Source organism: Triturus cristatus, chromosome 2_2 (genome assembly GCF_964204655.1).
Source record: "Triturus cristatus chromosome 2_2, aTriCri1.1, whole genome shotgun sequence".
Lineage (NCBI taxonomy): Eukaryota > Metazoa > Chordata > Amphibia > Caudata > Salamandridae > Triturus > Triturus cristatus.
The window spans coordinates 489,609,806-489,626,999 of NC_140582.1; the positions used below are offsets into that span (position 1 = coordinate 489,609,806).

General features: G+C 49.3%; 1 protein-coding gene across 2 annotated transcripts in view; it reads right to left on the reverse strand.

The window, feature by feature from the left end:
- Positions 1–3,325: 3,325 nt before the first annotated feature.
- Positions 3,326–17,194, reverse strand: part of NOAZFP (nucleolar atypical zinc finger) — a 230,839-nt gene continuing 216,970 nt past the window's right edge. For both annotated transcript variants that reach the window (XM_085641596.1, XM_085641597.1), the window contains one exon: positions 3,326–3,978. In XM_085641596.1, the coding sequence (XP_085497722.1) occupies positions 3,707–3,978 (272 nt within the window). In that variant the 3' untranslated portion in view covers positions 3,326–3,706. The remainder of the gene's footprint in view (positions 3,979–17,194) is intronic.

The window sequence follows — 17,194 nt, forward strand, 5'->3', positions numbered from 1 at the left end:
AAAGCTGAGTATGGTATACAGAACACCTGTCCCCGCCACCTACGCTGCAAGGCCAATCCCTCTTGCTTGGTTAAATGTGTTTTTTTGCAACAGGGCAATCTGCACCCCTCTCCTTATAAGAAATGCATGTAGCTTGTGGCGGATTGTCATAGTGTGCATCCCCCTAATATTCCAGGACAAGCATTTAATACCTACGGTGGGTCCCATGGTGTGTCCCTTCGTATATTGCTCATCTTAACCCCCTAACGGCATACCTGGCCCCAAGAACCCCCCCCTCCTCATACTCCCACTCCCCAGGACAGGTTCCCTCGAACTAGTTCCCATTCAAACTGGTACAACCATCAACTGTGCACAAGAAGTTAGTGAGGTGTGTGCTGACCCTATGGGACCCGAAGCACCTCCTGGTCACCCCCCACTCGATACAGGGATCCCCATCAGTACTGCCCAACTGGTGCCACCACCCCTCTCTACAAATCATAGACCTTTCAATGGACCACCATGGACAGCAATGGAAGCCCGTCTCACCCATCTAGCGAACTTCCATTCACACAATTAGGTCCGCCGTCTGCGGAGTGACCACCAGCAGTTCAGAAGTCCCCAGTCGTGCTTCCGGGCGGAGAGGTCTCAGTTCCCCCTGGCCCTCGTCAAGTGGAAGCAGAACTCGGGCTGGTCTCGCTCTGACTGATCTCTGCAACAGCTTGCACTGCTCTGTCCCTCTCGTGGCGGTGATCCGGTGGCAGAAGGGCCCTCGGCAAGCCCGTATGAACAGGGGATCTCCTCCCCACGTTTCTCGCTGCAGAATACCGCCTGAATCTCGTCTGGCGCATCTCCAGCCACTGCCATGCATCTTGCGGCGTGGTAAAGCAGAGTGCTCCAGGGCTGTCCACCACCCGCAAGCGTGTCGGGAAGAGCATGGCATATGGTATGTGAAGTTGCCACAATTTTCGTTTAAGAGCCAGGAAGGAAGCGCGCCGCCTCTGAACCTCCCTCGTGAATTCCGGGAACAACATCACTTTGGAGTTCTCGATTTGGAGATGTTGCTTCTCCTGGGCCTGCTGCAGGAGATCTCTGTTGCAATAATGCAAGAGTCTCAACACCATCGGTCGTGGGGGCGCTCCCAGTTTGAGAGGCCCAGCCAGGACCCTATGGGCCCTCTCAAGGGCAAAGAATGAAGAGTCCTTCTGGGGCGACCTCTGCCTTGAGCCACCCTTCCATAAAACGGACGTTCTGGGACTCCCACTATGCGGAGATTATTCCTGCGGGAGCGCCCTTCACTATCCTCTGCCCTCGCCTCCAAGACTCGAACTTTGCCCTCCACCAGCTTCAAGGAACGTTGCAAGGTGGTCATTGCATCCACGACCTCTCCTAGTGTTTTCTCGGTCGCTTTTACTCGCTCTTAATTTTCTGTGGTCATCTTTGAGGAGAGTAAGGTCCACCCCAATGGCATCAATTTTTGTCTCAAGAGCCTCCCTTGACAATGTGATGGCCTGCATTATATCCGCCAACGTAGGGCTCCCCGGGGCATACGCACTTTGACACTTTGTCACTTCTTCCTCGTCGTCAGTCTGTTGCTCCGCTCCTTCCACCTGGAGGGTTGTGAAACCCTTTTTTCTGGATACCCGTCCCATCACTGCGGGCTACGAAAGGCTGCGTAGCACCTCACCAACATCGGTAGCACACTGTCTCCAGTACCGCCGACCCAACAGCGCGGCCTCTTCTAGCTGGTCAAGCAGGCCACCATATTAGGGTAAGCCCCAGCCAAGGGCATGTGTTCAGAGCAATGGCGACCAGCCATGAGTGCAGTCAGCACAGGAAGCGCAAGTACCCTGTTCTCTCCCGCTGCTCCGACGAGGGCACCCACTTTCACACTTTTGGTAGTCAGTGCTCCAGTACAATTGACATCTCCCTCGATGCGAAGTGGTCTGTGACATCTGGTGACTCCACTCAGGGCCAAACTTGCAGGCAGCGCGTGTTCTTCAGGCCGTACGGCGCACCCCAACCACACTAATAGTGTCCCCGCACCTTCGGGGTAGCTCTGTAACCGCTAGCGTAGGACTGGACTCTCGTATCCAGAAATGGCCCCTTCTCGCAGCGGCCCTTGTAGCAGACCGTCACCAGCACCAGTCTCCCTCGACGCCACCTTCACTGGAGGGAACACTCTCTACAACGGCGGCAGCGCGCTCCACAACTGCGTCCAAGCAACCGTCCTGATTACGCAGGTTCAACACCCAGCAGCGCCAGCCGTCATGTTCAGCACTTCATCCTCTGCTTCGATCAAGGCAGATCCCCGTAGTGTGTCGATTCAAAAGTCATGCCCCTGCAGTATGCAGTCGCTTCACCTCGGCAATGCCACCGCCACTCTGCTACTCTTGTGTGGCAATGAGTTCTGATATCGCCGTTCTGGGCTCCGCGATCAGCTTTAGCAGCGCCCCGCCGCCATCTTGGTTTCACCGCAGCCGGGGCAGCCAGACAAACTTGTCGGGCGTTCCGCACAATGGAGGCCTCTTTCTCATTTGCCAGGTGTTCCTTCACTGCTCCAGTCGTTCCGCCACCTGTTTCACGGAAAAGGGGCCCCTCAGATCTGCAGGATTATTGTGAGCGAGGGGAGGCCACGGACGGAGCTACGAGGTCTGCTTCCCCTCACATTGGCGGCAAGCCACGCCCCCAACAGGATTTACCTCCATGCGATGGTGACAATGTCTCTATGCAAAGCACTAACTGGCCACAAATCTTGTTTTGCACTTTGTATTCAGCCCTAAAGCTTGCCTTTTTGGTCCCCATTTTGTGAACGACTAACTTGAGACATCACAAGAATGAGCTTGTATCCCCCTGAAGTGTTTGGGATCTACAGAAATCTGTTATGCGATTATAAATTTCATAAGAACGGCTTTTAAATATTAGGAAAAGATACAAACCTGTATAACTAGCCTAATCGCTGGGTTTTAAATTATATTAGAGCACTCTATTTTTAAAGAATGAACCTATGCTTTCGCTAAAACGCTTTCTATGCCAATGTTTGCTTTTTAGTGGTAAAAAATGTATTTACGATTTTAATACTGTGTGTCATACATGCACTCTAAATTGCACTTGAGCGACATAACTTATTGTCTTGAGTATGCCATCACCAAAATATTCTTTGCTGTATTCCTTTTTTTAATTGTTAATGTTGTGCTTTTATGGTTCAGGTCAAATAAAAATGTATTGATAGATATTCACAAAATACATTAAATCAACCAGCAAACATACTTTGGTTTTAAGCTTAAAAATGCGTCATTCATTCTGTAATCTACTATACAAGACGGACAACAGAAACAGCTAGCATCTGTTAGGGTCAAATTCATATTTATTCTCTTAAAAGTTTTTTTTTTTTTTTTGACAGACCCGAGAATATACTTATCTTACTGTAGCTAAAAACTCAAGCTAAATCAAGAAGTATGGAGACGAAAAAGCAAGCCGCAACTCTGACTTAAAAACACACAGGAAGCATTAGGACCTATCTATTAATACCTTGCCACCTTTAACTACCCAGGTCAAGCTGTATCCCCATCCTAGCCATGACAAATAAGTGAGATGTTTAATTTATACAAAGGTCAATTTGTTTTCACTAGAATATTTAATAATTCATTGAGCAGGTATTATCAGTCAACAGTTCATTAAGCATTCTAGAAATTCCAAATATTAAGCCTCCACACTGAAAATATGCCTCCTAGTTTTGAGCTTCCTCGTAATGAGCATAGCCACTTGCATAGGTGTTTCCTAAATTTAGCTGACTAAATGGATCTGTGCTCTCTGTATCAGAGTCTTTGCCGCCATCATTCTCCCCTTCTTCATCATCTTCATCTTCATCTTCCTCTGCGTCATAGTCATCATCATCATCATCATTTCGGCCAGATGCAAGGTTCTTCCAGTAGGCATCATAACCAGAAGCACCATCTCCATCTTCAGCCCCAGTCTGTCTTCCAAACTTCATAGAGCGTGCTGCAGAAAAATATATAAAACCCTAGTTAATTATTTTACCACAAGTGTCAAATAAAAACTTAATTTTTTAACAAAAGGGGGCGAGTCTTAATTATAAAACAAAGTGCTTTACTTTTAGAAATATCTCCGCGACACCTTGGCTCAATCACATACGTCAAAATTATATTGAATATTTTAGCACACTTTGTAGCTAACAAACGAGTTGTACATTTCGTTAATAAAGACACCCTTTAACAATTGATCAAAAGTAACATGAAAATACTTCTGTTAAACCTGTATTTTAAATGCAAATCACATTAGAGCACATTTAGCAGACATCATTCAGCTCATTACACAGGATATTGGCACATTACATGTGTACAGGTGCCCAAAGCCAATTAAAGGAGTAACAATAGTGAAACATTTCTAATTTATTTAATACCTAGCCCATGTGAAATAAGGTCTATTAACATTTAGTTCACTGTTAGCTTTTTCAGCTCTTCCTCCGCCTCACTGCTTGGGGACTATGGTAATTCTTACGCCCCAAGTCTAGGGTTATGCTGTTCTGGTCATCGTAGCAAGAATAGCTTTATAGGGGATCGGAAATCTTAAGGTCTCGCAGCAGGGTGTACAATCCCTCAGTATGCTTCAACCATTTCATTACATTACATTAAACCAAGTCTCAGATACAGCCCTTATGTTCGAGTACAGGACTGCCCATCCATCTCATGGGCACTCATCTTTTTGCAAACAAGGCCATTGCTATACATTTTTCACTGGGCTTTGGGACCTTTCACATTTTTCAGAAGGGCTTCCAGTGGTGTATATAGTACAAGTTCCCCTGTTTAACCTTTGTGGTGTCAAATACTTTAGTCCACAACCATGCAATCTCAGGACATTATCATGGTAGTGTATAAAATGTGTATTGTCTGTGTTACACATACAGGTACTTCAGGCTGTTACGTATGTAGGTAGCTATTGTACATTGTGTGCAGCATGCTGTATGTATAGATTTATAATCTATTGGTTTGCGACGAGTGTTTAATTGCATGCACCTAACTTATGCTTAACAGAACTTCCATTTGTCTTCAATTAACAAAGGGCTGATATCGCATACAAGTGTCCATTGGCTACCTCATCTAGTGATGGGCATGTTTTGATGATATTTGCACGTGTTTGTCAAAATCAGTGTGTCAATTATTCTGATTAAAATCAATCATTCCCGGGGTAATTTCGGGAACTCCAACCATACCCCTCTCGCAGTATGTCGAAGAGTGATGTACAGTCAAACCTTCAGTGGTGACTCTTCCCTCAACTCTCAACTTATGTAGCATTATGAATTCTCCTTTGAAAAAGTCCCCAAACTCGGGGAGGCCTAGATTGCTAGTTATTATCTTTCGGTTACTCTTTTTGGTTGGGGCAAGAGAGGATTGCCATTTAGTAGTATCAGCAGTAAATGATAAATATGCTATGACAAAACAGGAAATGGTTAAAACTTCAGAAAATGTAAACTATTTTTCAGTCAAATATTAATGCCGTCTTTATACACAATTTAACAGCTATTGCAGTTACTAGGATTTATTTATTTCTCAGGTTGCTTCTTTTTATAATGAGCGACATCGCAGTCATCTTTTGCCTTTAATGAAAATGTGAAGTCTAGCTAAAAAGCGCAATGGAACACAACAAATGAAACATTTGAAATAATCAAAGGACTTTATTATATGAATATGTTTCATATTGATTGTAGTTGTAATTTTTTAAACGGGTAGATAATGTAGTCTTTGGACTTGAATTTTTGAACAGTAGGCATTCTGTGCAACATAACAGTAGGTTTAGGTTTTCTCTCAACTGCAGGGGAAAGAGCAGAAATTTGAACAAAGTATATCCAGTTGTTTCAGATGTTGAAAGTGGCTTTTTAGATACAGTAAGAGATAAGAAAAATTGCATTTGTAAACGTATTCTGGCTGTTTTACAAAGCGCAGCATTCACTTGTATGCATCTTGCCACCTGGAAGTAAACTGAACAAATTAGGGTGGATAAAGCAATGCTCTCAAAGCTCCTCTAAACTGGGGTGGAACTGCTTCCACAGTATTCCATAGTTTGGCTGCACTACTGCAAAGAATTTGTCCACAAACATGAGTTTTCTTAAACAATGGTTAAGAAAGAGAGTCCCATGTTCAACACTGGCATGAAGGGTGTTAAAACTTAAGGCCCACCGACACAGGCCTAAATCTGCTTCATTAGACTGAGTTATGGACACCACAAAATGAGCACGCGTTAGCAATGTCAATAGGTTTCGCTTTAAGGAAATGTGGTATGGTAATGTGAGGTTTTACAAGTAAATAGAATGGAAATAGATAAGTCTGTGTGGGAACAAAGAACTGTAGATTAATAACGGTGTAGGTTAACATGCAATGTGGTAGTTGCACTGTCAAGCCAGGCCTAAAAATTCATGTAGGTTAATGACTGCCCTCCTCATCTGAGCTGCTGCCAGAGAAAACTAACATAAACTACCTAGTTATCTAAGACACTTTAATAGCACTCCAACGTCATGTCGTCTGTGTTCCCCGCACTTTGTTTTGTGGAAGAACTCAATTTCTGCCCAATCAAAACATGTACTCCTGTAGTATTGTGCTTTAAGGTTGGAAAAAAGAACAACCAGACTAATGTACCATTTTGTTTGATCGGTATTCGTGTTAAATCTATTTCAAGTCATATGTTTTTAACCACCAGAGGTAAGAGCATTTTCAAATTTATGCGGTCTCAAGATATAAGATCCGAGTGGAATGCCACTACGAAGGAGAAGAATTTTTGTCTCACCAACACTGAGCTTGTGTCGGTTAATATAAATCAAGCTGCACACGGCTCTTAGTCTTGAAATTAGGTTTTCTCTCTGGACCTAAACAAGTGATGGTAGGGCAGAGAACTGACTGGTCTGGGGATGAACAGGAATGGTGTCTGTTCTTTACTTCTCCTCTTTACTTTGTCTGACATTTACTTCCCTGGATTTATTTTGACAGCCATTTTACTCAGTCTGCAATTATTTAATCATGCTATAACTTCACAGAAAGTAACATTAAAAAGACTTAACATAAGCATTATTTTGTAATATGGTTAAAAAAACTGCTACGTTATCAGCACAACTTCTATTGCTGTAATTATATCGTTTAGATATATTTAATTTAAAACAAATCAATCACATTTGCAGTTAGGTTAGGGTGAGATTACATTTAAATGTACTAAGTAAAATATAGGTTTTGTGTTAGAACAAGAGATTTATGTATTTTAACTCAGTTTATGGTCCAGATAAGAATTAATCTAATACAAAATAGGTTTTGATTTGATTTCAATTATTTAAACATACAAAGAGTTACTGCTAATGTTAGGGTAGTTTTAATATAATTATATGGAGACAAAGCAATGGGCGCAAAATCAGTATTAAAATAATCCTTACCCGTCCAGCAGTCTACACCTTTGTTTAGTACCTGGGGATCAGTCTCGTCTCCTACGGTACACCTTCTCAGGTGTCATAAGAGTCCCGGAGCCCGGCATGTCCGTTATCACAGCCACCCATGCCCGGAGATAGTCTTTGAGTTTGTTTTCCCATTGGACCAGTTTTATGCGAACAGTCTCTGCGGTTGCCCATTCGCAAACATCCCTCGTCCACGCCTCAATCCATGGAGGAGTGGGGCTTAACCATGCTATGGCAATTTGTTGTTTTGCTAACACCAACCCCAGTTGGACGAACTTTCTGCTTAGTTTCTTATTTTTAGGAATAGGTAGGAACTCCAGCAATACAGTGCAAATCTCTCTGGGCACCGTCCATCCTGTGGAGTTCTTTAGTTTCATTAATATATCCTCCCAGTATGGGGTTAAAACTGGGCATGTCCACACCATGTGCAGGAATGCCGCCTTCGTCTCTTTACAAGGGAGGCACTCACTGGAACGGTCTGGCTATATCCTGCATAATGTGAGGGCGATGTAGGTTTGATGCACAAAATTGTATTGGGCGTGTAGTCAAAAGGGGGACAGAAGAGCTAGATGTTTAGAGGTCCTGTTCCTGTGCGCCTCCATATACATATCTGAGACACGGGAGGAGATCAGTTCCTCTGTTCTGGCACACACGTGTAAGGTATCACTGTATGCCTACAATATTTGTCGCTGGGAGATCTGAATTTCAGATCGTAATGCCCTCACACACCTGTTAGGGTGTCCTGCTTCATCATTGGGCGCTCCTCGTCAGACTGGCGCTGCAATGTCTGACGGGCCAGGTGGCTTCTTTAGCGGAGTTCTTTTGATCTGAGATGGCCGAATGTGAAGGGCGTATGTGGGCAACACGTGTTTAGTGTGTGCTGGAGTGAGTAAGTGGTTTAAAATAGGCTCCAGACCTATAAATATTTTTATTCCGAAGTAGGACTGGGACTAAGATAAAAACAATGGTGCTACCAGCAGGTCTTAAGGTATCCAGGTAGCTAGTGAGTATGTGTGGTTGTGACGGGGCAGGGCAGGCAGAACGAAAGGACATGACAGAGTGGTGGACACACATACCGTTTTCACCCCCTCTTATCCCCTCACAGCAGAACGAGTGGTGGCCAGAACCTGTAAATACAAGAAGTAGCTGGGAAGGAGCGGAGCCCTTTAAGTGGAGCGCGGACGGCTCCAGAGACACACCCCCGAGTGACGCAGGGACGTCAAAAGGCGGACGACTCCAAGAACAGACGAACGGCGTTTCCTGGAGGTGTGGAGTATACGAGCGGAGCGGAGGTGAATCGAGCGGAGCGGAAGAGCAGAAGAGAAGAAGATTGAGCGGAGGAGGAGAGCGGGAGGCACCGGAAGAGAGCAAGGAGTACGGAGGAGAAGGACGAGAGAGAAGCGACAGTCGGCCCGGAGGTCCAGGACACCGCGAAGCGCCCAGCCACGTTCCCAGGGGAGGAGCGTGGCTAGGACAGGTACGGAACCGGGTAGCGGGGTGGATAGCGAGAGGGGAAAAGCAGCCGCCGTAAACTGGGTAAAGAGTCGTGGATAATCCCGTTTCCCTACCCTCTTGTGTATTGATGCACTATACCGCACGAAGGATAGGTGGTCACGAGCACTTCTTAGGGTGTATCCTCACTCCACGGTCCCGGTCACAGGTAGATAATAAATAAGGAAAGTTTCCTGATACTTGTCCTCTTTGTCTCTTCCCTTCTGGGCCGGAGCATCCTGGGAGAACCGAGGTACCATCCCTCCCCACGAAGCTTCCCAAGAAGTAAAGACCCCGGATCCCAGCCCTCCTGGAAGAGCACCATCCCAGAGCAACAACGGATCCCGCCGTGTGGCCCCGAGAAAGACTGACAAGTCGATTAAGGAAACGATATATATCAATAAAACCCAGGTTACAACGTATACGTGTCCCGTCTGTCCCTGACCCACCGCTACAACTGGTGTCAGAAGTGGGATCAACATCAGACTCCGTCGGCAACAAGATGGAGGCCCTCATACAACATTTGATTCAGGGACAGGAAAAACTAGAATGGGCGGTGGAACGGCAAATGACGTCCGCACAAGCCGATAGGGAGTCCTTTCAAAACACCATGACGGCTCAGTTAGCTGCTCTACAAAAGACCTCCACAGACTCAGCGATGCCGGTACCGGCTGTGCGTCATGTGTCCCACCCTACCGGCCTGGCCTTGCAGAAGTACGTAACGGGAGAAGATCCGGATGCCTTCCTGACTAATTTCGAAAGGGCGGCAAGGGCCTGTGGTTGGCCCGAAGAAAAGTGGCCCTTCTTTTTAGCACCCCTACTATCGGCCGAAGCCCAGGCAGCATATCAGGTAGCCAATCCATCCGGGGTCACTCCCTACTCCGTTATCAAAGAAGTCCTGCTAGAACACCTCGGCCTCGACGCAGAGGCCTACCGAGTTCGTTTTCGCAAAGAGAGAGGAGCGGTAGGGGAAAACCCGAAGACTATTTTTTCGCCTGAAAATGGCCGCTGATAAGTGGCTTAAGCCAGATAGCAGTACCAAGGAAGACATCATGAACCGCATCTATCTAGAACAATTCATGGAAGCGGTGCTCTACGGAACCCAAAGATGGTTAAAACAGCATCCCAACCTGTCAGTGGCACAAACGATCGAGATGGCGACCCAGTACGGGAGAGCACAACCACGGTATGGGGCCGGAGACTATGATAAAGCGGAAAAAAGGGCCCCGTTGGGGCGGACCGAGAAGAAGGGCAAGATACTCCCTGAAGTGGTACGGGCAAAACCGACACGTATGGACATCACCCCCCTCAAGGGACCCCAATGCTACGACTGTGGGGAATGGGGACATATTGCCCGCCTGTGCCCTCGGAAAAGGAGTGAAGAACCCATGGACATTGGTTTTCTACCAAAGACTGTCTTATATTCAGCGGAATTGGGTTCCTCCTACTATGTACACGCAAGGATGAATGGAGCTTTAGTCAAGGCACTGTTGGATTCCGGGTGTAGACAGTCTGTAGTGAGAAAGAACCTTGTAAGGCCGCACCAATACCTGGCAGAACAGGTGGTTCACATCCGATGTGTACATGGGGACGTAAGGCCATACCCCCTTGCCGTGGTCCCCTTAACTCCCCGCAACCACCCCACTCAACAAGTCCGAGTAGGAGTAGTGGATACGCTCCCCGAGGAAGTGATATTAGGGGTAGACAATCCGAGTTTTTTAGCCCTCTTTAGGGAGGAATTAAAAGAAACCCGGCCCGGAAGTGAGGTACCTGCTAGTGCTTTAGTCAGCCCTGAGCCTTGGGTTTTAGACCGCAGCTTTCGGTTTGCCCAAACCAATGATAGAACCCTGTTCAATGCCTGGGAACAAGCCCATCAGAACCAGAACCAAAGGGAGGGGGGATACCCCAGATTCAGGATCCAGAATGACCTGCTATACCGTGAAAGCGGGAAAGGAGAACCTCTGCAATTGTTGGTCCCTCAACCCTTCCGAGAGCAGGTCATGTTTTTCTCTCATACCCACCTCACCGCAGGGCATGCCGGAAAGGAGAAAACCTCACAGAGTATATTAAGATGTTTCTATTGGCCAGGGATCTATAAAGACATAGAAAGTTTTTGTAAAACCTGTGAGACGTGTCAAAAGAAAAACACCTACAGACCACCTCCAGCCCCTTCACACCCCATGCCTATCATAGGGGTACCGTTTGAAAGGATAGGGATGGACCTGATAGGGCCCCTACCACGAACCAGCAAAGGACACCTACATACCCTAGTGATAGTTGACTGCGCCACCCGCTTCATAGAGGCATTCCCGCTTCGGACCCCGACAACCAAAAACCTGGCGGAAAAGCTAATCGAGTTATTTTCACGCGTAGGTTTTCCCAAAGAGGTCGTAACCGACCAAGGGACTCCCTTTATGTCGCAGTTGATGAAAGAAGTCTGTGGGGTCTTAGACATCAAACAAATACGTACGTCGGTCTACCATCCTCAGACCGACGGACTCGTCGAAAGGTACAATAGGACACTAAAAAGCACCTTGAAGAAAATGCTAACGGTAGAAGGTCGAGAATGGGACCGACTGCTCCCCCTGGCGTCATATGTGCTCCGTTCCCAAGTACAGAGCAGCTTGGGGTGTTCCTCCTTTGAGCTTTTATACGGGAGACAACCAAGATCGCTCCTTGAGATGACGAAAGACGCATGGGAAACCGAAGATCGCCAGGACCACTGCAGTCTTCTTGAGTATACAACGCAATTGAAATCCAAACTCAGCAAGTTAAGAGATCTGGCTTATTCGAGTCTGGAAAGAAGCCAAGTCCGACAAAAGAAGCAATACGACAAAGGCACGAAATTGAGACGACTACAGCCCGGGGATTGGGCACTAGTGCTTCTTCCCTCCTCCACTAGCAAATTCAGGAGCGAATGGCAAGGTCCGTTCCAAGTGCGGGAAGCCCTAGCGGATACGACCTACAAACTACAGATGACGCCAGGAAAGGCGCAGTGTTACCATATCAATCTGCTAAAAAAATGGCTAGGGCCGGCTCCAAAAGCGGCCCACTTATTGATTCCCAGCGGGGAAACCCCAACCACCACGATAGACGACTTAGTGGTGAACCCCGAGCTCAATGAAACCCAGAGACAAGAACTACAGGAGGTGTTAACACCCTTTAGTCCCATATTTTCAGACTTACCCGGCCGGACCCGTCTGGTGGAACACGGGATCCAGACCGCGCCTGGCAAGATTGTCCGACAAAAATCCTACCGTATACCGGCCGCCCGGAGAGAGGCGATTCAGTGAGAAGTCGAGGACATGTTGCGAATAGGGGTGATCCAACCCTCCACGAGCGACTGGAGGTCCCCAATAGTGATGATATCGAAGCCGGATGGGTCTACGCGCTTCTGCATGGACTTCAGAGCATTGAATGAAATCTCCACCTTTGATGCATACCCGATCCCAAGGGTGGATGAACTAATAGAGAAGATCGGAGATTCCTGTTACATCACCACTTTCGACCTAACCAAAGGTTACTGGCAAGTGCCCTTGAGAGACGTAGACCGGAAGAAAACGGCATTCTCCACCGATCAAGGGTTGTTCGAGTATACCGTTCTACCCTTCGGACTCCATGGTGCTCCGGCTACGTTTCAATGTTTGATGAACACCGTGCTACGGCCATATGCCTCATTCAGCTCGGCATACCTGGATGACATTGTCGTGTACAGCCGCTCATGGAAGGAACACTTGCAACATCTGCCAGTTATCCTCAATGCCCTCCGATGTGCAGGCCTACACATAAACGCAAAGAAATCAAAAGCGGCATTCTTTAGGGTTAAATACCTAGGGTACGTCTTGGGAGATGGGGTCATAGCACCCCAGACAGAGAAGATTAAAGCCATAGACGAGACACCTTTCCCTACTACAAAAAAACAACTAAGGGGGTTCTTGGGTCTCATTGGATATTACAGGAGGTTTATACCTCAATTTAGCCTCCCCCTTTACCGACCTCCTCCGCAAAGAGAGCTCCACATGTTGGTTAAGAACCCCCTCGGAGGAGGCCCTACAAGCCTTCCAGAAACTGAAAACCTTGATCACCACACAGCCAGTATTAATCTCTCCCGATTTTGATAAACCCTTCATGGTCGCCACAGATGCATCAGACACCGGGATAGGGGCGGTGTTGTCCCAGGTAGGGGTGGATGGATTCGAACACCCCATTCTGTATGTAAGTAGGAAGCTGTTTCCCAGGGAGGCCAAATATCCTACCATAGAGCGAGAGTGCCTGGCTATTAAATGGGCAGTAGAAAAGCTTAGGTACTACCTTGAAGGCAAGCCCTTTACGTTATACACCGATCACGCTCCCCTAAAATGGATGTATAAAAACAAAGGGCAGAATCCCCGGGTCCTTAGATGGTTTTTATCACTACAACCCTTCACTTTTGGAGGTGCAGCACAGAAAGGGGAGCGAGAACACTAACGCAGACTTTTTATCCAGATCCTTTCCTCTCCCCGATCGGGAGCAGCCAAGGGGGGAGGAGTGTGACGGGGCAGGGCAGGCAGAACGAAAGGACATGACAGAGTGGTGGACACACATACCGTTTTCACCCCCTCTTATCCCCTCACAGCAGAACGAGTGGTGGCCAGAACCTGTAAATACGAGAAGTAGCTGGGAAGAAGCGGAGCCCCTTAAGTGGAGCACGGACGGCTCCAGAGACACACCCCCGAGTGACGCAGGGACGTCAAAAGGCGGACGACTCCAAGAACAGACGAACGGCGTTTCCTGGAGGAGTGGAGTATACGAGCGGAGCGGAGGTGAATCGAGCGGAAGAGCAGAAGAGAAGAAGATTGAGCGGAGGAGGAGAGCGGGAGGCACCGGAAGAGAGCAAGGAGTACGGAGGAGAAGGACGAGAGAGAAGCGACAGTCGGCCCGGAGGACCAGGACACCGCGAAGCGCCCAGCCACGTTCCCAGGGGAGGAGCGTGGCTAGGACAGGTACGGAACCGGGTAGCGGGGTGGATAGCGAGAGGGGAAAAGCAGCCGCCGTAAACTGGGTAAAGAGTCGTGGATAATCCCCTGTTTCCCTACCCTCTTGTGTATTGATGCACTATACCGCACGAAGGATAGGTGGTGACGAGCACTTCTTAGGGTGTATCCTCACTCCCCGGTTCCGGTCACAGGTAGATAATAAATAAGGAAAGTTTCCTGATACTTGTCCTCTTTGTCTCTTCCCTTCTGGGCCGGAGCAGCCTGGGAGAACCGAGGTACCATCCCTCCCCACGAAGCTTCCCAAGAAGTAAAGACCCCGGATCCCAGCCCTCCTGGAAGAGCACCATCCCAGAGCAACAACGGATCCCGCCGTGTGGCCCCGAGAAAGACTGACAAGTCGATTAAGGAAACGATATATATCAATAAAACCCAGGTTACAACGTATACGTGTCCCGTCTGTCCCTGACCCACCGCTACAGTGGTCCACATGTTTCGTGTCAAGATGCTCCAAAATCGAGCGACACTTCTTCAGGACCGAGAGAATATATAGGTGTTGTACCCCGTATGGGAACACCAGTGAAGAACAACCCCGAATGTGGGTGTTTAAATAATCAATTTAAGGTCCTGAATCGGGAACCCGTCGTATCTCTCCACCTGTACAGAGGGAGACAAGGGAAAAGGAGGACAAAAGAGCGACTTGAGTGGATCTGGTCCAATGTAATCTACACACAAAGTGAATGAGTTAAATAGACTCAGGAGACCACATACGTGGGAGAGTATATCTAGATAAAACCTCTAAGGTGTGTTCTCACTTTTGAATCCTCAGCTGGGTCGTCAAGTCTCACCAATTTGTTCTGCAGATCAATGATTGTTTCCCTAAGAGAGTGGACCTCCGTTTGCAGTGTATCCACATTCCGTTCATTGGCAGCTACTCTGTTGAATACCACACAGGTCGCATCGCACCAAGTTGACTTCAATAGCTACAGGGAGGATTCTGTAACCTATATGGTCCCGGGTAGTCTGGATCACCACCAGCATATCTGCTAGGGAGAGGTACAGCTCTGTGGTCCGCGGCAACCCTCCCCCATTTTCTCTGGGTTTATTTCCTGCGGTTCGGGCCCTGGGGCAAGGGCTGAACATAGTTCAGGATTTTATTGGTTTGCACCCTGTTCCCTTTGTCTTTCACCATGGAGGTTTTTCCACCCAGTAGATACCTCTCAGGTGGCCCTTTGACAGTACTCAGAGTAAAGCACCACCACTTTCCTTCTAGGAATCCCAAGGGGTGTCCACCTGACCCTAGGCCTCCTTCCGCTTCATCGTTTGTTACATCTTCTATCTCTCTGTGGTTCTGGGTTCCTTCCCTACTATCCACAACTCAGCCTCTGGAGATGTCTCCAATTCGATTCAGCTGGCATGTTTCTCTTTAGGAACAGGGACTAAGCTCTTCGTCCCAGTGCTAAAGACACTCTTCTCCTCTCGGCTGCAGCCACACGATCCCCCTTCACCCAGCACTGGGATCAGTTTTCTTGCAGCCTCTGCCCCTCCGCAGCGAGGGCGCGGCTGGTCAGTCTTTTCACAAGTGTTATCTTGTGTCACACAGGTTGGGCGAATTTCACTATTTGCGGCTCTAGATGGGCTGCGATTGGGCCTCTACTAGGTGCTCACTGTCCTCTATTCTCCAGGTTTGTGTTCTGGCCACCCGCCGCAGCTCCAGCCTCCCAGGAGCCATCCGCTGCTCCTCCCACGTGTCCCTCTCAGCGGGTCTCTGCTCCTGCTGAGAGACCGCAGCCCCACACCATCTCAGGACTCCGTGGCCCGCCGTCTCACTAGTTCAATGCAGCCCCACGCAGTGGATCCTCGCCTCATGCTTCGGGCCAGTTGCCTTTTTCCTTTCAGGCCTTTTCAGGGTAGTGCAATCTCACCCTCGAGAGCCAAGGGGGTCTCTGGGGGCACTCTCATTGACAGTAACGCAATCCCGTGGCACCCATTACCGGGATCAGCCTTCCTGCAGCATTTACTCCTCCGCAGTGAGGGCGCAACTGGACAGCCCTCCGGCAGGGATGGGAGCCTGTGCCTCAAAGGTTGAGTAAATTTCTCTGTTTGCTGTCCTTCATGGGCTACAACCGGGATCCCTACCAGGTACTCACTTTTAGCTATTGTCCCTTCTTATAGGTTAGCCACCCGCCTCAGTCCCAGACTTTCTGGACTCCTTCGCTGCTCCTCCCTCGTGGCTCACTCCAGTGGGTCCCCGTTCTTGTGGAGGAATCGTGCCCCCCCCCCCACCACCACAACAGGCTGCCGCGGCCAGTCGCTTCAGAGGCTCAGCACAGCCCCCTACCCGCAGCGGATCCCTGCTTGGCACTTCAAACTTGTCATTGGTGGGGGGGGGCGTGGCTTGACGCGAGGCAAGATGGCCGCACGGTAGTGCTGCTCCGCCGGCCACCGCCAATATCCTGCACTATCCTGCTCCCTAACTGCCTGCCACGAGCGCCAGAGTGGGAGATCGAGCCCCCCCGGATCGGGCGATCGCTGGGGCTGTGATTCTGGTGCGGCTCGGTGCTCTGTAGCCGTGCCTTTGGTGCGGCGTCGAGCGGAGCCGCCATCTTGTGACGCCTGAGGGGTCCGGAGCGTGCGAGGAGTTACATCGCGCTGCAGCCCTCCCGAGCCGCTTGCCTGGAGCCTGAGTAGCGGACGTCCGGAGGAAGGAGTGGTGGACGCGAGGCCGACCCCGGAGCTGCCCGTCGCTGCACGCGCCTGCTGGAGAGAAGTGTTGTGGATCGGCGGGCGAGGAGCGAGCGGTGTGGTGCCCACGCAAGCCGCCGGCTTCGGACGGGTGAGTGGGCCCTTTGGCCAGTTGGCGCGCTCCCCCTCCTGTGTCTGATCGGACTGCCCTGCGCTGGACTGTGGGTACCTGGACGCTCACGCTTGCGGCGGATCATTGAGGGCTCCGGGGGCCTGCCGAGGGAGGGGCGGCTTGAGGCCTGGACTTGCTGCCTGTACTACGACGGGAGATTGCCGGACTGTCGACCCGGCGGTGGCTCCCCTCCCCCCCCCCCCCCTGCTGGGTGCCTTCTCGTCTGCCTTGCGACTGAGTGCCGAGATTTGGGCGACTGGACACGCACGCCTGTGGTGAGGACTTTTGCCGGGAAGTCTGTGTGGTGGGGAGCGGTGCGGGATCGTCGTGGGACCTCCGGCGGTGTGGTCGTTGATGGTGGTGGGGGAACCTGCTGTGCCATACCTGTGAGGTGCGGGCTTGCTGGCGTGGTGTGGGGTGTGCCGTGTGGGCCCCCCCCCCCCC